This window comes from Corvus cornix, chromosome 2 (assembly GCF_000738735.6).
Source record: "Corvus cornix cornix isolate S_Up_H32 chromosome 2, ASM73873v5, whole genome shotgun sequence".
Classification (NCBI taxonomy): Eukaryota; Metazoa; Chordata; class Aves; order Passeriformes; family Corvidae; genus Corvus; species Corvus cornix.
In genome coordinates, this window is record NC_046333.1 from 62722369 (window position 1) to 62746439 (window position 24071).

The 24071-nt window shown below is 43.8% G+C and overlaps 3 protein-coding genes across 12 annotated transcripts in view; 2 read left to right on the plus strand and 1 right to left on the minus strand.

Annotated features, from left to right (window-relative positions):
* Window positions 1–5198, minus strand: part of KDM1B (lysine demethylase 1B) — a 27670-nt gene extending 22472 nt beyond the window's left edge. The window contains exons 1-4 of the mRNA XM_039569729.1: window positions 5121–5198; window positions 4871–4937; window positions 2206–2308; window positions 1239–1363 (exon numbers count right to left, since the gene is read on the minus strand). Of these exons, the coding sequence (XP_039425663.1) occupies window positions 1239–1363; window positions 2206–2295 (215 nt within the window). The 5' untranslated portion in view covers window positions 2296–2308; window positions 4871–4937; window positions 5121–5198. The remainder of the gene's footprint in view (window positions 1–1238; window positions 1364–2205; window positions 2309–4870; window positions 4938–5120) is intronic.
* Window positions 4934–15241, plus strand: TPMT (thiopurine S-methyltransferase). Of its 10 annotated transcripts, none has more exons than XM_039569789.1 (9): window positions 4934–4955; window positions 5749–5906; window positions 6676–6768; window positions 7838–7970; window positions 8452–8504; window positions 12415–12489; window positions 13212–13297; window positions 14277–14321; window positions 15096–15241. In XM_039569789.1, the coding sequence occupies exons 2-9, from the start codon at window positions 5767–5769 to the stop codon at window positions 15209–15211; spliced, it is 741 nt and encodes a 246-aa protein (XP_039425723.1). In that variant the 5' UTR covers window positions 4934–4955; window positions 5749–5766; the 3' UTR covers window positions 15212–15241. The 10 variants fall into 10 exon arrangements, with proteins under 10 accessions (XP_039425723.1, XP_039425729.1, XP_039425708.1 ...); XM_039569795.1 differs by lacking the exon at window positions 4934–4955 and adding an exon at window positions 5207–5284 and having other exon boundaries at window positions 5746–5906; XM_039569774.1 differs by lacking the exon at window positions 4934–4955 and adding an exon at window positions 5222–5284.
* A 412-nt stretch (window positions 15242–15653) lies between these two features.
* On the plus strand, window positions 15654–23039 carry NHLRC1 (NHL repeat containing E3 ubiquitin protein ligase 1). Its single transcript, XM_010402946.4, has 3 exons — window positions 15654–15844; window positions 16355–16449; window positions 18360–23039. The coding sequence occupies exons 1-3, from the start codon at window positions 15654–15656 to the stop codon at window positions 19766–19768; spliced, it is 1695 nt and encodes a 564-aa protein (XP_010401248.2). The 3' UTR covers window positions 19769–23039.
* Window positions 23040–24071: the final 1032 nt, after the last annotated feature.

Consider the following 24071-nt stretch of genomic DNA (forward strand, 5'->3'; position numbering starts at 1 on the left):
ATTACAATGTTCTGTTCCCAGAACAACTGACAAAACTATAAAGGCAAAACTGAACACAAAACAGATGTTGCCTATTTTTTTCTCATGAACAACTTGTGATTTTAACCCAGTGAAACAAAACCCTAAGGAAGCAGTTATGCATTCTGGGCATTTGTTCTTTACTACTCTCAAAAAGAAATATCCATTACAAATATTACATTCATCAGACAAAGCAATTGTTCTTCGCTTAGAATACTCTCATGAAACTCAATGAAATTGTTCAAGATAAATGCACAAGGTAAAAAGCAGTGACCTAAGATATTAACTCAAATAGCCATGAAATGAGCTCATCTCAAATAAAATTGAAAGTATGTACTTGGGGGAGTGGGAATTCAAGAAGATGAGTAAGCAGTATGCTTTGTTTCCTAAATAAAAACTGTAATATCACCAATGCTGATCTCACAGGTGCTCACTTCCCAGACAAGTCTCTCAGGCAACTGCCAGAACACTTGGCTTCTCTATGACAACATCCAGAATACATTGACTTCCTGCCACCAAAGAACAATCCATGGATATAACTAAATGAAGCACCTAATTAGTTTCATTTATTTTTCAATGCTGTAAAGAAGGAAAGTTTGTCTCAATTATCAGGGAGGGAGGAGTGCTACTTAACTAGAGTGTGCCTGCTTCATAATGAGATCTAACATGTTGCCTATTATAGATATACCTTGCCAGTATCATGCATTCAAAACCACCAGGGTCACAATGCAAAAGTACTTGTGAAAGTGCAGAGAAAGCGTACAAGAACAAAGAGTTCAGATAAATATGACTGGCTCTCCTAAAACCTCAAATTTCAAGGCTAGAATCTCACCTCAGACTGCAAAGCATTCCAATGAAAGTGGTAAAGACTTTCTACAGTAAATGATGGTTTCATTTTCCATCTTGAAAGCAAGTTTAGCTTTCTCAAATTACACTAATATGCTCTCACTTTCACAGACGCAAGGGCACCATTAATAACATAAATAAGCATATCCCAAAGATATTCTGTATCCAAATTAGCAGCTTGCACAGGAGAAAGTTATCCACAACAGGAATAACTTGGAACATTTTCCTGGCATCATAAGACTCATATTAGCAGTATCTTTCAATTCTCATTCTACATTTAGAAATGAAGGAATTTTTCAGAATATAGTTAGAATCCTAAACTTCAGCTACAGATTTAGAAAGTCCAAGAAAAGTGCAAATAAAAAGGAACAAACCTTTCAGCTGCACTGGCAAAGCAAACAGGACATGTTGCAGTGCATCCAGCTTTTTCACACTTTCTGTATTTCTTCTCTGACGCTTCATCATCATCATCTGCTGCTTCAGCCGCTTTCTTCTTCACCTAATAAAGAATAGCTGGAATCTGACCATAAATGACACAAATGCATCTTCTACAAAGTGGCATTCAGACAGTTTTGCAGCTTATGAGTGGCATCCCGTAGTTAAAACGATCCTAATGAAAATCTTTGTAGCCATTGTGAAATAGCTGCAGCATGAAACAGCTGTCAAATTAGGTCAGTTTCTTCTACTAAAAAAAAAAAGGCCACGAAAAGAAAAACCCAAACCTACAGCAAGACTGGAAATATCATTTATATCTAAAAATGTCTTGCCTTAGTCTAATTGATGCCACTGAAGAAATTATAAGCAAAAGCGTACAGTTTAAATAGTATTTTAAGCTCCATCAGGTGTTCATGAGTCAAGCCTCATGCATTCATTTTATTTCTCCTTTGTAAAATCTCCTCTTTGATAATACTTATTGACATTAATTAGTGGCAATCCTATCTGTGCCTCAAATAAAATACTAGGGTAGGCTTAGGGCATTTTTTTGGATACAAAACTGTATACCAAATGTCTCTTCTGGGCCTCAAAGGCACTGTGTATTATGTTGTTTTAGGCCTCTGTCTGGATGGGCAGAAAACTTTGACTGTACAGAAATCTATGATTGTATTTTTAACACATTACATACTTACAGGTTATATTGAGTATTTATCTTTTCTGAATATTGTTTGAAAAATGAGACACTTGACCTGCTTATTCACAGAATTAACTCATTCTCCCTCTCTGTGAATAAGTACTTTAAGATCTAACTTACCCACAACAAAGCCCACTTTCTTTACAAATGTCAACAAAAAATAAAAAAATAGCGAAGTAGAAGTCCATGTGGTTTTAAATTATTATATCTACCTGTCTTCCAGAACTCCTCACAGGAAGGCTGTCTGGAGACTGATCCAAAGAACATGCCTTTTTTTTCGTTCGTACCCTTCCCGTTGACATTGTATTGTTAGATCTGAAAAAAGGTAGGCAATAGTTAATTAATTTAAATTGCTTGTCTTTGCAGAGTTAATCACAGCCACTCATACTACTACTTTTGACAGAGTTACCTAGGTAAGAATCTGTTCAGCTTCACTGTTAATTCGAGAGGAAAATGGGAGTGAGGCATTTCAGGAAAGGAACAATACTACTATTTTAAACCAAATTCGTGGTTAAGATTAGATCCCTGAGTACATCTTGACAGGCTGTTCCAGATCAGCATATCCTGGATTTCAGTAATCTGATTTGCATTACGTGAAGACCTGGACTGGAATTTGGGTTGGCAAAGTGAACAGACATCAGCTCAATGCTGATGCAAGCATTCAAATACCACTCAGAGTAACACTCGTCCTGCTAACTACTGATTTATTGGCAGCAAGAGATTTGCACTGTAAAGCACTTTTCCGAACAGTGTACTGAAGAGACGTTTAATACCAGATGAACAACCATTTCCAAGACTTGCACACCCTCCTATGAAAATACATCAGAATTCGAAGTCTAGACTGATGTTATAGTGCAGCTATAAGTGATTGGAATATTACAAAGTTTGCTGTTAAGTATTCAACAGGACAAAAAAGATTTATGGCATGAGAGTGCTCTGTAGCTGTCTTTGACTGCATTGGTATGAGCACAGAATGGACTGCAGTTAACCATGTAAAGTGGAAACCACGGAGTGTGAGAAATTATAATGCAGAAATATGAAAGCATATTTAAAATGGGATTATTGAAGGCATTCTTTTCACAGGGAGTAAAGCACAAAGCCCAGAGGAAGAAGTAAATCTAAGAGTGCTCTACAACATACAGAAAAGAAGTGGAAATAAACCCCTAGTACTACAGCACTGCATCATGAATGTTATCTTCTTGTAATAGGGATCAGTTTGTAATTATGTTTTTGGAAGAGGTTTTCTTTTGTATATATATAAGACTTCTCAATTCTCCCTGTTTCAGGCTGCAGTGTCCTTATTCAAGCTATCAGTGACGGACAAGGCAGCAGTATCTTCGCTCAGAAATTCTGCTAAAGGTAAAGGTAACAGGAAGAGAGCGGGAATTTTACAAAATTCATATTAAGCTGATTCACGTCAAGTAAACTGGTTCATTCTCCTCTCAAGACAGAAGAAATTGTTTGTGAGAGGAAATCACATGAGGATATCCACATAAGTGAAAAATTAGTTCAAATGACCCAATACAAAACTCAACTTTGTTTCTTGCATGTATCCCCTCCAGCCAGAGGTAGGAAAAAAATTATTAAGTCAATCTCTATTACCTTAAAAAAAAAATTTTAGCATCACTTCACTGTAACTTACCACTGTATGGGGGTGGATAAGGTTGGAGAGTAAAGAAAACCAAGCAGTTTCATTTACACGAGATTTCCCTAAACTGCTGCATAACGCCCCAGAAAATGGTGGCTTTTTCCCCCTATAGCCTTCTTTATGGATCAGTGGCACAACAGTATCTGTCTGGATCACCTTGGCTTCTGACGGTAAATAATCGTCCCGAGATGCCATGGTCCTTACAGCCAGAGGCTTCCAACTGAGCAAGGAGTGCTGAGCAAGGCACCAGGTGACTCATTTTGGTGACCATCAGGTGATCACAGTCTGCTGCTGCTATGGGGCCCTTTTATCCAAGAAGGTAAAAGAACACGCAAACTTTTCATTGCATATCCAGGGATAGAAAAAGTGCCAGTTACCAATCATTAGGAAGTTTGGTAAAAATATTTCAGATTCAGAGAGGCCTCCCATTTTGAAAGGCGGAGGTCAGTTGTACGGAATCAGAGACATGTTTTTGCTGTAAGCACTATGGGGGGGTAAGAGGGAGGTGGGGTGAAAGGGAGAAAAAGATCAGTTGTATGATACTTTGTCCCCACTTCCCTCCCAAACCAAAAACCACCCCCCAAAAACCCCACAGATTTTTAGAGAACAAGCAAATGTGGCTTACTCTACTAAGCTTTACATGACTTTGCATCCTATCCTGTAGGCATCTTACTGGCTGAGAAAATAAGCCCTTTAAAAGGAGAGAGAGATGCATAATGCGCTGTCACATTCGATAATGTTTCATCCGTCTGTAATGTGTGGCCTACATTGGAAAGCTCTGTGGAGTTTACCTGCACAGTTGGCAGCAAGTTTGTCTTTGGGAAGGAAAAAAAAAATGTAAAAAGGAAAGAAACCCCACGGACGCACAGTCAGAGGCGGAGAGGAAGCGAGAGCAGCCTGATTAACACGGGGAGTGCACACACCTCTAAAACTCAGCCCGAGTAAAGCGGAGCCGCCCAGCCCCGCCGGCCACGGCTGTGACAGCTGGCGGCGGGCGGGGGGTCCCGAGGGGCAGCCCTCCGGAGCAGGGCAGCCTCCGAGCAGGGCAGCCTCCGGAACAGGGCAGCCCCCGGAACAGGGCAGCCCCCGGAACAGGGCAGCCCCCGGAACAGGGCAGCCCCCGGAGCAGGGCAGCCCCCGCGGCTGGGCTGCCCCGGAGCCAGGCGGAGGCGGTCCCGCGGGTGCCGGCCGGCAGCGGGCAGGCACTGAGGCTGGCGCCTGGCACTCACCTCGGGGCCGCGTCACTCGGGGGCCGGAGACCACATTCACGCGTGTCCGCGCCGCCTCCTGCTAGAGCTGCAGCGGGGAAAAAGGGTGGAGAAGGGGGAAGGAAGGGAGAGAGGGAGGGAGGGAGACAAGGGGGAAGTAAGAGACAAGCGGGGAGGTGAGGACGGGGCAGCGCTGGCACCTGCCCGCCGTTCCGGGGAGGAGCAGGCGGCCCCGCGGTGGGCGCTGCAGCTGGGGGAAGGAGTCACTCACCGCCGCCGCCATCCCCACCGCCATCCTCCTCCTCCTCCCCGGTGCCGTGCACCTCAGCCCGCCTCCTCCTGCCGCCGCTTCCGCTCTCCGCGGTGCGTAGCGAGGGGAGGGCGGGGAGGCACCGCCCAGGCCCCGCCGCCCTCGCGGGACCCGCAGCCGCGCAGGGTACCGCCGCTGCCGCTGTCCGGGCGGGGGTGCCGAGGGGGGCGGCAAGGGGGGCGGTGCTGAGGCGCACGGGTCACCTCGCGGGTCCCCCGGCCCCGAGCAGCCGCTTGCCCCCGCCTTCTGCCCGCGGGTTTCACGTGAGAGACGTGTCGGCATCTCCCCCCTTCATTACCTGGGTAGGGGGGCTTCCCGATGGGTGCGAACAGGGAGGCCACCGGCGGTCCCGTAGTGCTGGACAGGGCGCGTTCCGCCGCCTTCGCCCCGGGAAAGGGGCTCTGGCCGAAGCTATCGGTAGCAAGAGTGTGCCGAGTGCTCCGTCGCGTTCGGTACAGCTGCATTGCAACTGTCACCAGATTGTGATCTCCTGAGATCTACTAAATTTTTGTCCGACTCGAGGAAGTAAGAGCCAGTTCCAAACTATGCATTGGGTGGTGGTAATTTTTCTCTCTTTTTTTCACAGCAGCAAGCACTCCCTGGAGACATGGACCACTCAGCGGATGCATCCGGGCTCCTGGAAGGCTCTGATATTGGGTCACAGAAAGAGAGAGTGGTGACAGAGGAGGAATGGCTACAAAAATGGGAAATGGGTAACATCGGGTTTCACAAGGAACAAGGGCATCCGTACGTGACTTCAGTCTTCTGCCTAAGCTGTTTTAAGAAATGCCATTAGATGAGTTACTTGGCTCATTCGAGAAACTCTTAATTGAAAATGGAACATTTGCCAAAGGGAAATTATCTTACATGGGCACAGCTTGAAACAAAAATAAATATAGATATTTTTGTGACCTACATTTGTCAAAGGACAGAGAAAAGAAAGTATTGAAATTAATATAGAGCTTTTACTCTTGAATCAAGTTTTAAATCTTGGATAGTTTGACTAGAAAATCTTAAATTTTCTGATGGAGAAGCTTTGCACTGTTGTTCATGTTATGAAACTGGGGCTTGAAACAGTGTGCAGAGGGCATCAGAGCAACTATCATGCGCTAAAAGACAAGGACCTAAGAGAGCAAACCTGATTATATAGTCTTTCAAGACTTGTAGAAGTGATTTGATTGATACAGAAGGTTAATAATAGTTCTGTTTAAAATCTCTGTTACGGCCCTCTTAGTGGTGGGTTGGTTGGGTTGTTTACTTGCAAAGATAAACAGAAAACAGAACAAACAGAAATGTGTTAATTTCTGAATGTCATGAAATTGACTTTCTTGCTGTGCAAACAGAAGGTGAATGTTTTTATTTTATGTGTTTATTTCTAATGGCATGAAGCAGGTTGAGCTAATAATATATGTGCCATTATGGAGTTTTCATGCTACCTGGCATAGTGTGTAGCACTTGGCTTTTCATGTGCCAGCACAAATACTTGCAAAGTAAGACATGTCTTGTTTTTCTGCAGGCTCCTCCAGAAGTATCTGGATGTTCTTTTAAATGGCAGGAGTGGACTGAGGATATTTTTCCCACTTTGTGGCAAAGCAGTAGAGATGAAATGGTAAAACACAGATAATAAGAGCAAAAACCTTATTTGATGTGGGGAGGGAGGAAGGGAGAGGGGAAATTCCCAAGTTTATATTGGCCAGTGGAAATGTGCTGCATCTCCACTGGTAGGAAAGCAGCGTCACTGGAAGCTGAAGGGAGGAGGAAGCTGGTGTTTTGTATAGTAGCATGAATTGAATGGATAAGGTCTGACCTGAAAGTGCTCTTGATTGTCCCAGGTTCAGCTTGGGGAATGCTGAATTTAGATGGATAGAGTGACTGAAGCTATGCCCTTACCACTGCTGCTTTTGGTAGCAATGCCAGCTTAAATTGTCCACAGTGAGGTCGGTTGTGCCATATAACATTTTCAAGAGACCATATGGCATGCCAATCTGGAAATTTAAATGATTTGGACTAAATTTAACTTCCTCTTTTTTTATACTTCTTATTTTACTTTTACCCTTTTTTGGGGGGAGTGGGGGGCCGGTGGTGGTAGTGTTGTATTTATAATCAGGGCCTATATAAGCCAGTGTTCTTTCTTGGAGGGAGGGAGCACAAACTAAAAACTGAACTGCATCCTCAAGTAATCCAGCTATCAGGTTTTATCACAGTAACTACTTTCTAGGCTGACTGTGGGCTTTGACACACACTGGTGTTTTGCTGAGCTGCAGCAGCGCGGAGGTTACTACACCTCCTTCATTGCCTGTTCCTGCCAAGCCACAGAGACAGCTGGGTGGACAGTGTGCCTCAGTCAGCTCAGTTCAGAGCACAGCACCTTTCAGAAATGGACAGTTTCTCAGTGCGATCACCTGTTTTCATCGAGTTCGTAGGAATAAATGCATAATTTATTGAATCTAAATAAAGCATGTAAGTCCTTGTCAACTGCATGCTGAGTGGTGCTAATTTAAGATCAGATTATGGAAGGGAGGTGTTCAATATAATCTGAATGCTTCAGAAAGTCAGGATTAGACATATCAGGGCATCCTAAAACTAGGATTTCCCTAATGAATAAATGATACATGGGAGATACACATTTTGCCCAACCTGTGGGCCTCATGTAAACTTGGGCCCTCTCTTGCGTGCAGGCTGGCAGACATGGGACACAGTGTTGTTGGTGTGGAAGTCAGCGAGCAAGCGGTGAAGGAATTTTTTTCAGAACACAGTCTGCCTTACTGTGAGGAGCCAGTCCCTGAGATTTCAGGAGCAAAAATGTTCCAGGTATGTCTCCTGTGTTGTCAAATGATGTGGTGTGGTTAATCATGCAATGCAGGCATAACCGAGCAAACAAGTCATTCTGCTTTTACGCCTCTGTTTTACTGGTAATCATTCACCTCTTCTGAGGAGGTCTAAAAGGAAGCTCTGAGTTGTATATTTGGGCTGAGAAGTTATTCTTCTAAACTTACTGCTTTGACCTTCTTATGACAGTGAAGCACCTGAATGTAGAAGGAATGTGTTTTAAAACTGGGCAGTTGCATGCCTTGATAGATTAGAACCTCTCTGGAGGGGACCAGAAGAGTTACCTCAGTAAACTAAAACTAAAAATGTTTCTCACTGTTTTTCCCCATTACATGTAAATGTATTTTTAAAATTGCATTTTTAATAGTGTATGGGTATATTTTAAGATACATACTTATATACTTATGAGTGTGTATTTAAAGATAGTTAGCTGATGGATTGTTTCCCTTGCTTTTTATTGTAGAGTACCTCTGGCAACATTTCCCTCTACTGCTGCAGTATTTATGATTTGTCCAGGTAGGAATACTCATCATGTTTTACAATTCTCTATAATTGAACGTGTATTAATACTGTCCAATACTATTATTTTCTTTGAATCAGACAAAGATTTGTCAGTTACTCTCAAGAAAACTTGTATTAATTTGTATGAGAAATATGAATAGCCAATCTCCAACAAAAGCTTAATTCCATTGCTGATCATTAAGGATGACAACTAATTATCTTTAAATGGGCTTCTTATTCCAAGCCATTCTGTGAAAGTTATCAAAAAACATTTTTGCTTTTACAGTAAAACCAAATTACCTTGAACATTACTGATGAATTCTATGAAGCAAAACTCTAGTACAATCCCTTACTCAGAGTAGCTTAGTAAAAGTAAAGAGAATATATCCAGGGGTGTCTTAGCACTATAGTTCCCTCCTCTTGCAGTTCTTACTCAGATGTGATTTTCTCTAGATTACAAGGTTTTGGTTTTTTGTGTTTGTTTGCTCTTCCTACAAACAACTGTCAGGCACAAGAATTTGTTCCATGGCTCTTCAGTAAAAAGGAGCTAGAGTCTTAACATTTACTTCAATAGGCTTTCCAGAACTAGTACATATACAGGTGCAATAGGTAGTTCAGGACACCAGAACGTGGTGTTTAGTATATGATCTTTTTTTTTCAATCTGCCAAAACACTGGAAAAAAGACTACTCATTACTAGAGTCCAAAGTCTTTCAGACAATAGACCATGACTAAGACTTCTGCTGCTGCAGCTGACTCCAGTTGGTTTGAATAGTGTATATATGTAACTGGTCTTGCAAAGTGTTGAAAAGATGGGCTGTGTATGAATGTGACTTTGTAGATACTGCCTGGTTTCTTCCCCTCCTTGCCCCTCCAGTGTAGCTGCTTGCTACACTGTAGATCCCTGTAAATCCTTCTTGCTGGGAGTTGACAAGTTGCCCAGGGATTGCTTAAGCTTCTCAGAAATTTTAAAAAAATTCAGTCATAAGTTTTGTAGCAAGTCACGTGGTGAAACCTGTAACTTCCATCACAACATGGTGGAATAATACTTTGAAATAAACAAAATTAGATAATTAGTGACAATTTCAGTGCATATCACTGGATCTAGTACATAGTTTTCCATCCACAAAATAAATTGGTAGACAGACATTCTGGATGCAGAATGAACTGTATTTCCAACAGCAGTCAGCAGATACCTGTGACTAGAAATGCACATACACTTCTAGTTTCTGTGTACAGACAATTTGATTAATTACCCAGTAATTATGGAAATTAAACTTATTTCTCTCTTGCTGAGCCTGGCCTACTAACAGGTCCCTTTGATCTCCATTAGCCTAGCATTCATTAGAAGAAAACTCAGGTGTGCTCCTGACCTTTGTCAGAATGGGACATTTCAAAGACTCTTGCTAGTTAAAGAGTAACAGGAATTACTGCTCTTTCTGGGAATTCTGGGACATATGTAAAACAGTTGTATTACACAATCATTGTACCTCCTAATTATGGCTGCAAGACTTCAAAAAAATAAAAAATTGCTTTAACCGAAACTATTAAACATATGCAGAGATAGAAATTCACAAGTTTACTCATAAATCCAGTGGGTTTTCTGCAGATACGTGAATTTCTGATTTACATGTTAAATTTTGTTAGTTGTGGTAGTACCTAACCCATGCTGAATGCCGTATAAATGCATAGCAGTGTGATACAATGAAAGGTACACCCAAGGGAAGCGCTTCCTAATACCTTAGCTTCATCCTGATTCTACATCAGGATGAAAGACAGCTGTGTGCCTTTTTTGACCTTTTCCTCATGGCTTCATTGTGTTGTGAAGGAAATTGGATGTGCAAAGGGGAAAAGAGCACCCAGACACTCAGCAGGTCCTGAGATCTGGGCAGCCAGGAGACCAGGACTGGGACAAGGCCACAGCATGAGCCTGCGTGCAGCCTGGGATGTCCGTAGGCCCTGATGAAATCACTGAGGAGTAAAGTACATGAAATGCCTGTATGGAGCCACTGCCACCATTCCAGTTAGACCAGATTAAAGCTGGAAAGAAAAACCAAGAGCAGAAAACCTCAGTGGCTTGCCTAAGGTTTCAGCAGACTCAGCTATGCAGAGAGAACTGCCTCCAAGCCTCAGAAGATCAAGTTTGTCACCTGCCCCACTAAACTTTCCTTTGTGCCCTGCATGTCCATTGCTTGTTTAACTGTCTCTTCTAAAATCTCCTTTCAGTTAGAAGGCTGGTTATTTAAATTAGATGCTTAGACTTGGCAAACTTTAAAAGAAGTCAGCACTTGAAAGTGTTATCATGTCTCATCGCAGTAGAGTGGGAAATACAAGATCAGCTTGTAGGTTAGATGCCAGAGATTTAGCAATGCCATTGCAATGAAAATAGCAGTGGGCAGAGAGAAGTTCTCATGGTTTAACTCTGGCTAAGGTGATAGAATTAAGCATCACACAGCTGCTTGCCTATTCCCCCCATCATGAGATGATGGGGGACAATCAAAAGGGTAAAAGTGAGAAAGAAACATGTGCGTGGAGATGAAAACAGTTTGATAATTAAAAAGAAATTTCAAAAAATTGCAAGGAAAATAAACCACACAAAAAAGAACAACCAAAGAGAGAGGAAAATAAAACCCAAGAAAGACAAGTGGTGCAAATGAATGCAGTTGCCCACCAAGCAACTGACACCTAGCCAGTCCCCAAGCAGTGCCCCCATCCACCAACCTCCCACCCAGTTTTATTGCTGAGAATGGAGCCAGATGGTCTGGAATATTCCTTTGCTCAGCTGGGGTCAGCTGTGCCTGCTGTGTCCCCGCCCAACTTCTTGTTCATTCTTGTACTCTCCAGCCTACTCACTGGTGTCGCGGTGTGAGGAGCAGAAAAGGTGTTGGTGCTGTGTAAGTGCTGCTCCGCAATAGCTCAGTCGTCAGCGTGTTATCAACATGATTTCAAGCCCAAATCCAACACAGCCCTATGCAAGCTATTATGAAGAAAGGTAGCCCTACCCTAGCCAAAACCTGTACAGAAATGAAGACAGAGGTGATGCAATTGGACTCTGACATCTGCCCAGTAGGCAGAAGGTTATTGCACCATTCATGCCACATTTTTCTAAGTAAACGTATTCAAACTTTCTTTAAAATTACGCAATTTACTTCATTACTACCTCATTGTCTAACCTCCTCTTTTAATAATTACCAAAAACAAGGCTCTTTCTTATCCCCTGAATATTCTTGTCTTTTGTGTCACTCTGGCTGCTCTTACCATCCATTAATAAAGGCATTTCTTGATAGTCTTGCCCACTTGCAGGCTTTGGGTGGTCATTGAAGCCATCTGCCAGCATATCCAGAAGCAAAACTGGTGTCTGCAGCACAATTACACTGAGGCGAGCAGCAGTAACTTAGCTTTTCTAGCATTAAACAAATGGCAAGCTGAAGCTAACCGTCCTGGGCGTGTAGCTGGGAATTCAGGTGTCTAAAGTTACTGAATGTGCTGAGCTCAATGATAGTGAGCAACAAGGCACCTTCTTTAGCCTGCATCTGAAATAATGCATGGGTTTTAGACGGTGGTCAAGAACTGTTGATGTGCTGAGTGCATGTTAGACAGCAGGATGTGGTTACTGAACACCCAGACTTGTAGCTGAATATGTTAAAACTACATTTCTTCCTCCCTGCCATGTCTCAGCACCCCCTGATGGCGAAGCACTGACCAATTCCTGCACCTCTTTGTTATTGCAGCAGGACTGAGAACCAGGAGGGCTTCTTAAATTCCAGATCCCATTGGTTTGGATTATGAAAGTGCTGCACCATAAAAAAAGGTGGTGGAGGATCTGCACCACTAGCTGCAGAATCCTTGTGACTTTACAAAAGTATCTGAATAAAGATGAAGGTGCCTTTTTACTATTTCTAACCCTTTTCCTTATCTTGTTACAGCTCAATAGTTGGCAAGTTTGATGGGGTTTGGGACAGAGGAGCTCTTGTAGCTGTGAATCCATGTGACAGACAACGGTTAGTAAATTGCATTGTTACTATCTTTTCTCTGATGTATCAGTGACAGGTTTTTGATCCTGTGACTTGTTGATGAGTCCTTTTTTATTTAAAGAACCAGCCTACCCAAGTTCTTCTCTACCACAAGCATCTGCTGCAGTCTCACAGTGCTGTACTCTTCTTTCAGGAAGCCGCCCTGCCTCTCAGTGGGAAAATATGTGGTTTGTTCCAACCCAGAAGAAGCAGAGCTTCAAGTCTCATCTGAATTCTATTATTTCCTTTTCACCCCATCTACTTCTTCTCTCTTTGTTCTTTTTCCCCTCACTCCTCTTCATTCCAAATTTTTGTTCTTTCCTATAGCCAGCCCAAATTTAGTTTGAACCTGCTCCCAGGATTGTTTGATTAGATACATAGTCTTCAATTCACAATAATTTTAAAAGATCAGTAATATAATGTGTACTGTATTCTAGACTGTGGCAGGTGAATACTTGGTTTGTCTATTAATCTTGATCTGAATGTGCAAAAAAAGGATAAATGCTTGTTTATGAGGAATAAATATAACCTTTATTTGATGTTTTTCATGTGTAGCATGAATTTTGTGCTCCTGAAATTTAAACTGTTTTGCTTAGTCTCTGTGCAGTTCAGTTCAAATTCTGTCTGCATAGAAATGCATTTTGTTGAATATTTGAATGATATGCTTAAATGCTTTACAAAAATAATAAAGCATAATTTTTTCCTTTTAGCTATGCCAGTTTGATGATCAACCTAGTGGAGAAAAATTCTTCTTATCTCCTTGTTACGGTTTCATATGATCCAAACAAACATAAAGGTGAGAACTTTGTACTGTTCATGTTGTGATTTTGCTTTAATACAAATTGTATAAAGATATAGTAGATGTATTAGTATCTTCCCCAAGATTCTTATCTGCATAGCTTTGTTAGCTGGTGGCACCAGTATAACTGTGTGTTAAAATGTTTAGATATTGACCAAGCTTGAGACTATATTTGGGTTTTCTCTAGCATTCAGAAATGCTAAGGGTGAGTTGAGGACAGTCATGGTATATTAACAATGAAAGAAAACTCTAAGTGTGGCTGTTACAATGAAGCTGGAAGTCAGAGCACTTAGTAACATCCTGTCTGGCCTCGGGAGCTTGAAACACTCCCAAGAACATCAGCTTCATGCTGTTTATCCAGTATTTGCAACCCAATGTGTTGCCAATCTTGTGCCTCTCTCTCAGCCACTACCACACTCTGAATCTTCTTAGAAGACGTGAAATTCTGTAAAGTCGTAAGGTATTTTTTCCTTTTATAGTTTTTATATTATGTACTGAAGTGAGAGATTTTTTAGTTAATATTAACTCACAAAAGAAAGATTTTTTTTTTCTGCTTTTGGGCCCTTCAGCGTAATTATCCCCCCCCAAAAATAGGTCTTGCTATCACAAGCAACAAGTTTAATTCATTGCTTTCCCTCTGACATTGTTCAGCTTTTAGCCTTAATCATGCCATTGTAGTATAAAGAGATTGTGGACTGGATTCACACAGCACACTGAGAGTGGTCATAGCCACGTCACATTCATGATTCCCTGCTGCAGCTGGAGATGAAGCAGCAGCAACACCTAAAGCTGTCTGGCCCACCAAGGTGCCACGAGTTCCTGGACGTGTTTTATGGTTCCTGCTGGTGGTGCTACGCCCTGGGGCCCAATTACAGGCCAGGTGCTGTGAGTGAAGGGGTTGGCTCTCCTACTGCAATGTAAATTTTGTCTTCTTCCCATGTCTTATCTCTGATTAGTTTAATCCCTTTTCTTTCAGGCCCACCATTTTATGTTCCTGAATCTGAAATTCAAAGTTTGTTTGGTGAGTAAAATTTCAGCTAACCCTTAGGAATTTTTTCCAAAGCACATAAAGATGTTTAGATGCCTCTATCTTGCCCTGTGACGAGTGATACAGTCATTTGCTTCTTACCTAAAGGCTAGAGTCATGGGAAAATGCTGGGAAAAATTATTACCATTTAGCCACAGGGATTTTGCTGTCAAGGAAAGTTCTCAGTTCTTCAAAAGATATGAAGGAAACCCAAGAGACAAAGTTTCTTGTCTCCCTTTGGTACCTTTTTATTCTCCCAGGATTCATACTGCACTCAATAATCCTGTAGCTGCAGTCTCAGAGTCCTGTTTGACCATTTTGCCTTCGCCTGCACCTCAACCAGTTGCCCTGGCTTTAATACAAGTCCTACCAGTGCTACCGTTTCTGCTGTACTTTTGTGACAAAGAAGGAAAGTAACATGGCACTCAAAGAAAATGCTAAAAATGTACAACTCATATCTATCAAAGTAATGAAATTTGGAGCTGTGTCAGGAATTTAATTTTAGGCGTTCCTCATGATGTGCTGTAATATCTTACTTGTAAATTTACAACTTTCTGAGACTCCAGCAGTGTTTCTGTGCAGTGAGTCATTTGCATAGACTGTTGCATCCCAGTGCAAAAGAGAGAGATTAGGTTTCCCCCAGTGCATTTATATCACTGTGTTAGGGACTATGAGGAAATCTGTGGATAAGATTTTTTTTTTTCTGGACACTTTGCATTTTTCTTTGACTAATCATTCACTAATTTGTTATTCTTACCTCCTTTTCAGGCAACTGCTGTGAGATTAAGTGTCTTGAAAAAGTCGATGATTTCTCAGAGAGACACAGGCAATGGGGACTAGATTATTTTCTGGAGGTGCTATATAAACTCAAGTTTGTAGCTTGATTAAAATGAATTAAAATAACTTGCCTCCCATCTTGCTTTTACTGACGTCTCACATTTTAAAATGGGCCTTCTTGAAGCAGGCTTTTTGTCCATTTTGCTTACAAAGTCAGCTCTCCTACACAGCTGCCTTTACTGCCTTGAGATGTGAACAGCTTTTCTTAAACTCCGTGAACAAACAACCGTTACTAAGGTATACCTTATTCATCCATGTCAATTCAAATCATGAGGGCTGTGAGAAAGAAATGTTCTTGTACCTTTTCAGCCATTGCTGATCAATGCTGTCTGCCTGGCACTCTGCAGGTTGGCCTCGTCAGCTAGCAGCCATGGGAGTGTGTCAGCTGCAGTTCAGACACTGTTTTCTGGGGCACTGGCCTTGCACCAGGCTGGGCAGAGAGAGGTGGGAAGCTGCTGCAAGTTGGTTCTCTCTTGTCCCTGTGAATACATGTCAAGTGAAGAGCTGGCAGTGAGTGGGCAAGGCAAGGCAGCAGCTGCCAAGAGGAAATTACCATCCAGCAAGAAAGGCTGGAGGGAAGTAGACTGGATGACAGTAAAGGGGAGAGTATGGGTAGAAAACGTCCTGGCAGTTGCTCACAAGTGTGCTGCTCCCTCATCTGAGAGTGCACCTATTGTCAGGTGAACCAACAGTGCCTTACTTTGGGTAAGAGAGTTCAAAGAGTGCTGAGAGAGCTGCAGATGTTATTGCTAAGCCATTCTCCATCATCTCTGAAAGGCCATGGAGTATGGGACGGGTGCCTGAGGACTGGAGGAAAACCAATGTCACTCCAGTCTTCAAAAAAGTGCAAGAAGGAGGACCTAGGAAACTATAGACCAGTCAACATCACCTTTATCCTTGGAACAACCCCTCCTGGATGTCATCTCTAAGCAAGTGGAGGAAAAGAAGGTTATCAGAAGTAGCCAACATGGATTCACTAAGGGAAATGGGCTGGGTTAGTGGGCAGCGAGGTAGACTGAGACCTGGCTGAGGGGCAGAGCTCAGCGTTGTGATCAGTCTAGTTGGAGGCTGTAGCAAGCAGTGTTCCCAGGGGTCAGTACTGGGTCCAGTCTTGTTCACCTTATTAATCAGTGATCTGAATAAAGGGACAGAGTGTACCTGCAGTAAATTTGCTGATGGTACAAAACTAGGGGGAGTGACACACCAAAGTGCTGTGCTGCCATGCTGCAAGACCTGGACAGGCACAGGAGCCAGGCAGAGAGGAAGCTAGTGAAGTTCAATGAAGGCAAGTGCAGGGTCCTGAACCTGGGGAAGAAAAACCCAGGGCACCAGCACAGGCTGGGGGCTGACCTGCTGGAAGGCAGCTCTGCAGAGAAGGACCTGGGAGTCCTGGTGGTCAACAAGTTAGCCAGCAGTGTGCCCTTCTGGCCAAAAAGGTCAGTGGTATCCTTTAGGCATTTAGGCATTAGGAAGAGTGTGGTCAGCAGATCGAGGGAGGTGATCGTGCTCCTCTACGCAGCCCTGGTGAGGCCACCTCTGGAGTGCTGTGTCCAGTTCTGGACTCATCAGTACAAGAGAGACCTCAACATGGAGTAGGTCCAGCAGAGGACTATAAAGATGGCTGGGGGACTGGAGCATCTTGCTTATGAGGAAAGGCTGAGAGAGCTAGGATTGTTTATCCTGGAGGGGAGGCAACTGAGCAGGGACTCATCAATGCTTACAAATATTTTAGGGGAGTGGACAAGAGGATGGGACCAGATTTTCAGTGTTGCCCAGGGGCAGGACAAGGGGCCACAGGCACGAACTGAAACACAGAACGTTCTGTCTGAATAGGAGGAAAAACTCCTCTACTTTAAGAGTGACAGAGGACGGGAATTTCTCCCCTTTGCAGCTTATTTTGAAAGGAAAGATATGATTGAAATGTAGTGTATCATAATTTGTCGAGAATAGAAGGCGAGTAAAAGTCATAGGGCTTTTTAGAGTGCCATAGTCCTAGAGCTGCAAATGGGTCTCCTGGTTTTAGCGCAGCAGTCCCCACGCCCACAACCCATTGGAACACTCAGTATTGCCTGTAGATACTCGTGTTTCAAGGTTGGGTTGACAGAGAGAAGAAGGGATGTAGCCAGTGGGCCAGTGCAAGCTGGGAGCTGCTGTTTTTGTTTGTTTTCACTCCTGGCCAGTACTGCAGCTACCAGGTTAAAGCATCTCCTTCCTTTCAATACAGAAAGTTTTGTCTGGATGCAACATGAGAGCTGCTGAAGTTTATCTCAGACTTCCAGATACGTGATAGCTGCAAAAGGCCAGGCGCTTGGCACGAGGCTGCCGCGTGCTCTGTGGTGTCCTGCACAGGACTCCCAGGCATGCGACAGCCTGGCAAGAGCAATGCCACATACCAAACCAGCCATTTTAGGATGTGTAAGATGGCTCTTTGTGTGTACCCTGCAATTACTCTGAGAATACCCTGTAAATACACCTAGCAGAATGAGCACGTGCTGTTTACGCACCTTACAAGATGTGTGTACTTATCTGTCTGAGAAATGTGTCTACTAGAGATGAATGTAAATATTTTCTAAAGTTTGCCAGAATGGCAGGGAAAATCCAAAGAAATAAAGATGCTCAGAGGGATGGAGTGCATCCCCTATGAAGACAGGCTGAGAGTTGGGATAGTTCAGCCTGGAGAAGGCTCTGGGGAGACCTTAGACCAGCCTTCAGTACCTGAAGGGCCTGCAGGAGAACTGGAGAGACTTTTTACAAGGGCATGTAGTGGCAGGACAAAGTGAAAACTGGCAGAGGGTAGGTTTAGGTGATATATTAAGGAGAAATTCCTTGGTGCAAGGGTGATGAGAGTAGAACAGGTTGCCCAGAGTAGCTGTGGATGCCCTGTCCCTGGAAGTGTTCAAGGCCAGGTTGGATGGGGCTTTGAGCAACCTGGTCTATCCTGATCATCCCTACCCATGGGAGGGGGATTGGAACTACATAACCTTCAAGGTCCCTTCCAACCGAAACCATCCAGCGGTCCCACGATTCTGTGAAACTGTGGCTTAATTCCTTACTCTGGTAGGGGCATAAATACAGCTAGTAGTGGTATGGTAATTTGGTAACGGGATGTCTGTAAGAATCTGGCGGATATATTAATATTCCGGCGGGTATTTGAACGTCCTTGTGGATATTTGAACACTGCGGTGGTTATTTGAGTGTTCTGGTGGCGATATGAACACTGGTGGATCTGCGAGTGCTGTGGCGGGTACAGGGACGCTCCGCGGTCCCAGCGGGAAGGGCGGCCCGGGCCGCAGGGCCCCAGCGCCGTCCCGGCGGCAGCGCTGCTCCGCCCCCGCTGGCCCGCAGGGGGCGCGCGGCCGCCTCAGCCGCGCTCAGCGCCCGCCCCGCTGGGCCCGGGGGATCGGGGCCGGCGCGGGGGCTCCGGTCTCTCTCCTCAGGCGGGCATGGCGGCGGAGGACGAGGCGGAGCTGAGCCTGCTGGAGTGCCGGGTGTGCTTCGAGCCGTACGGCCCCGACGGGCAGCGGCGGCCGCTCAACCTGCCCTGCGGGCACGTCCTCTGCCGGGGCTGCGTGGGGGCCCTGGCCGGCGCCGAGCGCCGGAGGCTGGAGTGTCCCTTCTGCCGGCGGCTCTGCGGCCCCGCCGAGACCAGCGACTGCCGGCCTCTGCTGCAGCTGCTGGAGCTTCTGGGCCCCGGCGGCGGCGGCCTCGCCTCGGCCCTGGGCAGGAGCGGCGGAGGGGCGGCGGCGCCGGCTCCCGCGGGGCTCGGTCTGCGGCTGTGCCTGGGGGGCTGGGGGTCGCTGGTGAACCCCACTGGGGTGGCGGCCTGCCCCGGGTCGGGCCGCCTGGCAGTGGCACACGACGGCAAGAAAAGGATCCACGTCTTCGGGCCGAGCGGGTTCTGCCTGCGGCGTTTCGGGGAGCGGGGGGACGCGGGCAACGACATCAAGTATCCCCTCGATGTGACGGTCACGTCGGACGGACACGTGGTGGTCACGGACGGCGGGGACTGCTCCGTGAAGGCCTTCGATTTTGAGGGAAGGGGAGTCCTGGCTGTCCGGGAAGGCTTCTCTTTGCCCTGGGGCTTAGATGCCACCCCCAAGAGCGAAGTAATCCTGACCGACTCGGAGGCAGGCGCGCTCTACCGCTTGACGGCCGACTTCCAAAGGGGGGAATTAAAGAAGTGTCAGATGATCCGGTCCCGGCTAGTCAGCCCCAGAGCGGTTGCAGTCTGCCAGACCTCGGGTGCTGTCGTGGTAATAGAGCACCTAAAAGCTCGAGGGCCGAGCAAGGACAGCACCCGCGTGAAGATATTCAGTGCCGAGATGGATCTCATCGGCCAGATGGACAGCTTCGGTCTGAACCTCGTTTTCCCCTCCAGAATATATGCTACTGCTGTGGCCTTCGACAAAGAAGGTCGTGTTCTAGTAACGGATGTCTGTAGCCTGGCTGTCATATGCTTAGGGAAACCTGAGGAATTTCCCATCTTTAATCCTCTAATTAGCCATGGACTTTCTTATCCTGTCGGACTGACTTACATGGCAAATGATTCCCTTGTTGTTTTAGACAGCGGTGATCATTCAGTAAAAGTATATAGCTCTACCTGAATGGGGTTAGATGCTTACTGCAAGCTGCTTTTGGCCATAAAGCATGCAGAGTTCTGGTGTTTGTAGGCGTGAAGGGAGGAGGCAGATTTTGGGCTTTGAGTGAAATTACTCTCTGAGCAACACGCCGTGCTTCCTGCAAAACTTGCATCGCATCTCTTGCCTACCTGTTGGAGAGGACCTGGCTGTTGCTGCCTGTAGCCAACAATGAATCAACCAAACAAATCATTTGGCATTTAAAAACTATTCCATGTCTTGATAACCAAATGTTTTTTGTTCTTTTTGACGAGTAATCAAAGACCAGCACCTGTGAAAGTAATGTGTCATTTATTTATGTGGCCCAGCACATAGTTTTCACTATTCTTAAGTATAGATACACTCCTGACAGAACTGTTTCCAGGAATTGTGCACAAGGAAAGAGATTGCCTTGACAGAATGATAGGAGAATTGGAAGCCTCCGCTCAAGGTTGCCTAAATCCAGCTAAAATCGTTGTGATGGAGGAGCTACCACTGATGAGTGAGTTATGAGAAGTGAATTCGTGTTCAAAGCCTGTTTTTTCCGTACCAGGAAAATGTACTTCGGGGAGCACTCTTGGCTAGTTTATTCCTACCTTTATTAAGGTTGTACTGGAGCACTTTGTCTTCCTCTAAAATGCTCAAGTCTGTGTCTTTACCCAGAGTTAACCTGGTGTGTGGTTACACAGAGTGGGCTGCTTTCCCTAAAAGCCCCTTGAAGTATTCTATTCACGTTTAGACCACAAATACTCCTGCATGTGTAAGTTTGAGTTGGCTGTGCTGCTAATGCTACAGGTAGGATGTTTTCAGCACTGCCTGCCCCTGTTTTGTCATTAATATGGTGCTTTTACACCTCAAACTCCAGGATTCAACTGCAAATTGAAATGTTAGTGAGAAATAATAGAGAAAGGGGGACGTAAGCATCATTTTTTTTCCTAGCTTCCAAATGAGGTTTTGTTGATTGTGAACACACAGGAGATTTAGATCAGTTTATATTCTCTTGTTTTACTCACAGTAATATTATATTCTCACTTATATTCTCACAGTTTTACTGTGGACGCAAGTCCTGTTGCCTTATTGCACAGTGGAAATTATGGTATATATGAGATATTTTGAGAAGGATTTAATACCCCCACTAGAAGTCACTGCTGCATTTTTAGTCATTTACCTGCTGCTAAAATGATTACTTAGATGGTTCAGCATTAAAATGAAGTTAGATATAAATGTAAATGCTATCTGAGGTAGAGACGAGTAGATTAAAATGGCAGAAAACTTTTTGGGTAATTTCTTTGTTTTAGTAATTGAAATCATTAATATTAACTAAGGTAATTTGAAATTCACAGGCAATCTGTCAGTAAATTTTTTATCTGGCTTTTGGTCTGACTTCAGGGCATTTAATAACTGCATGTGTTACAGCACCAGTGATTTACCAAATACTTGCATTAAATTGGAGCAGTTCAGCCCTCTAATTCAGCCAATGTGTTAATCTGTCTTATGTCAACATTTATATAAACAAAACAAATCTATTAATTGCAGCTATTTGTAAAGGTTAATTGAACAGTGACCTGTCAATAAAGTGTGATTTGCTTATTCCTATATTTTAATAATTTAGTGACAATTCCTCACAACTTCTCATCACGTGTTTCCTTGTTGCAACACCATTTCTGTATTGCAGTTGCCCTGTAGATGTTTTCTTCTTCTGTTTGGTGATATCCTGCAGAAGTTGTTGTAGGGCCATTTGTTGCTATTGAAAATTATATGGATCTGCACAGTTGGTATTTTTCAGCCTTCTCCACTGCCAGGTCAAAGGCAGTGAGTGCCTTTGGAAGAACCAGAAATCCTTCTTGGCTGTTCTGCAGTAGGAGGTGTATGGCCCTGAGCAGGAGCCTAGTTGGGAGGTCAGGAAGGAAATTTACTCAGAGAAGCAGACCCCTGGATTATATATTTCTTTCGAGATGCCAAGGAGATGCCTGACTTTGATAGAACCAATTAGATAACACTTCCTTTGGGGGACTGCTGTGTGTTAAAAATGCATGCAATGCCATCAGTGCTGTATTCATACATAATTAATACTTTGTCACAGTAGCACTTCCTCAGAACCATGGGCTGTGAGCTTTCATCTCCTCAAACCTTTGTGTGCACTAGGAGCTTGTTTTTGCTACTGGACTCATGGATTTCCTAAGACCTATGGCCATGTAGGCAACTTTCCAGCAGTTGAAATGCTGATTTTTAAACATTTTACTCACACTGTTTTAAAATCTACAAAAACTCCCATTGCTGTCCATTCTGCTCCTGTCTCCTTGGGTAACTAGAAATCACTTGATTTTTGGGTTTGTAAGCAAAATAAACTTTGGGACTTTATTCTACCTAATAGAATTTTATTTTTTTTTCTGTGTGCCATCTCCTGCAGTTTCTGCTTTACCTAGCTACTGAAAGAAGATGCAGACTTTTTCTGTGAAGAATGCAACTGTTTTCCTTTTACTCTGCAGCTTGGTGCTTAGTGTTGTACAACACTGCATCAAAGGAACCATTACATTTTGCCTTAATTCATTTGATGCAGGTGCCTAAATTGAGAAGCCATAATGAACTGTATAAAACCAAGTATTAAAAATTCTGAGTTCTTCGGTGTGTAAGGGAGTATGCAGCAGTAAAGCTGAAATCTTTCTTTTGACACAAAATCTTGTGTTCTGAGAGAGGGATGGCAAATATTGAAGGGCCCATACTTGAACTGATAACCTTAGGTTTGGAGTCTGACTGGTTGTGCTTGGAATGGGGATAGCTAGATGTATGCTTACCTTTGGAAAAGAGTGGTGGCCATTCCATTTAGAAAGCAACATAAGACTGTGTCTAGCTGCTTCAGTGATAATTACTTTTGCATTTATTTTAATTGCATTTAATTATTTATTATTTTAAAATTCACCACCTTTGCATAATTCTTTATACCTCGTGCTCTAGCCATTGGATTAAAACCAAATACATATAATGGATAGTATTCCTTTAGTGTCATGTCTTCAGCCCCTAGTAGAGATTGCTATGTCTGTTGTGCACACACACACACACACACTGCAATTCCTATTTGGTTTATTTTTGAGCACTGGTCTCAGGTTGCATATAAATACATCAGGTTATGTTTACAGTGTTACAGAATTAAAGGAGTCAGAGGAGTTTCAGAAATGCATATTGAGATGATGTTCTGTAACATACATAATTTTTGTTTTGCTTGTGAAGAAAATAACCTTAAATAAAGAATATAACCTTTTTTTCAGATTGATGAATAAGGGAGAAAGGGTGAAAACATGTAAAATTTGCTTCATTTTGGCCGTTGTCCATTTGAGCACCTGTCCATTCCCTCCAGTCACATTGCTGTGCACATCAGTTTGATCTTTATATTTTCCCAAAGCATGGATGTAACATCACCATAGCATTTTTTAACATGGACTGATTTCAGGGGAAGAGGGGATGTCCTGTAATGTCCAGCCCCCAAACAACTAAGAATTTTATAGAGCAGGTCCTTCAAGATGATGGCCTTGAATATAGGAGACCTTTCAATTCTGGAGGGGTTGATGGAGGTCAAAAAGCAGCTTTCTTCCCTGGGACCACGGGTCACAGTGCTGTTGCACAGGAGGAATTAGTTTTCTTTTCTTTCTCTTCAATGTCTGGGGTTTTTTTCCCTGATTCTTCTGGGAGGCTCGTTTTACAGTTTACATGTCACCTGTGAGTCACAGCGTGCCTCCACAGGAGTAAAGCAAAAATACACATTTTTCAAGTGAGTTCTAAACCTCGCTCTTCATTCAGGCATCTCAGGAAAACTGACAGATCGTTCGGAGAACAGCAAGCGCCTATTTGATACTGTTACATAAACATCCAGGCTTTCCCTAAAGTGCCTCCTTTGTGTAACATGTCTGACTCTCCTGGGCAGCTTCAAAGCTCTCTAATACTGGAGAGGTTCTCAGGGAGCAGAAGATGCACTTATACCTTTTTCTCACTACTGTTTTCCAAGAGATTTACAGATATTCCTGAATTTGGCATTCCAACCTCTCTGTGGGGCAAACACAGTACAAATGTCTTGGCCCTGCAGCTGCAGACGAGAGCTGAGAATCAAGGGAAGCCTTTGGCAGACTTCAGGGTAGATCTGAGAGTTCCCATTACAAGGTTACCTTAATAAAGCAGCGAGAGTCTGTGTTTAATCACCTCTTGTCTGGGAGGTGCCTTCCTGAGGAAATTCGGAAGAAGTTTTGACACTATACTGATGATCTTCTTGTTACTAGTTCCTTTGGTGTTTCCTACAAAT

What these genes read in the sequence shown, in the direction of transcription:
- TPMT (XM_039569789.1), top strand. Translation starts at nt 5,767, where the DNA reads ATGGACCACTCAGCGGATGCATCCGGGCTCCTGGAAGGCTCTGATATT. An exon ending in CAGGAGCAAAAATGTTCCAG is followed by an intron (nt 7,971 to 8,451) that starts GTATGTCTCCTG and finishes TTTTTATTGTAG; the next exon opens with AGTACCTCTGGCAACATTTC. An exon ending in TGAAATTCAAAGTTTGTTTG is followed by an intron (nt 14,322 to 15,095) that starts GTGAGTAAAATT and finishes CCTCCTTTTCAG; the next exon opens with GCAACTGCTGTGAGATTAAG.
- NHLRC1 (XM_010402946.4), top strand. Translation starts at nt 15,654, where the DNA reads ATGTCAAGTGAAGAGCTGGCAGTGAGTGGGCAAGGCAAGGCAGCAGCT. An exon ending in GAGAGTGCACCTATTGTCAG is followed by an intron (nt 15,845 to 16,354) that starts GTGAACCAACAG and finishes GTACAAAACTAG; the next exon opens with GGGGAGTGACACACCAAAGT. An exon ending in GCTAGTGAAGTTCAATGAAG is followed by an intron (nt 16,450 to 18,359) that starts GCAAGTGCAGGG and finishes TGGTTATTTGAG; the next exon opens with TGTTCTGGTGGCGATATGAA.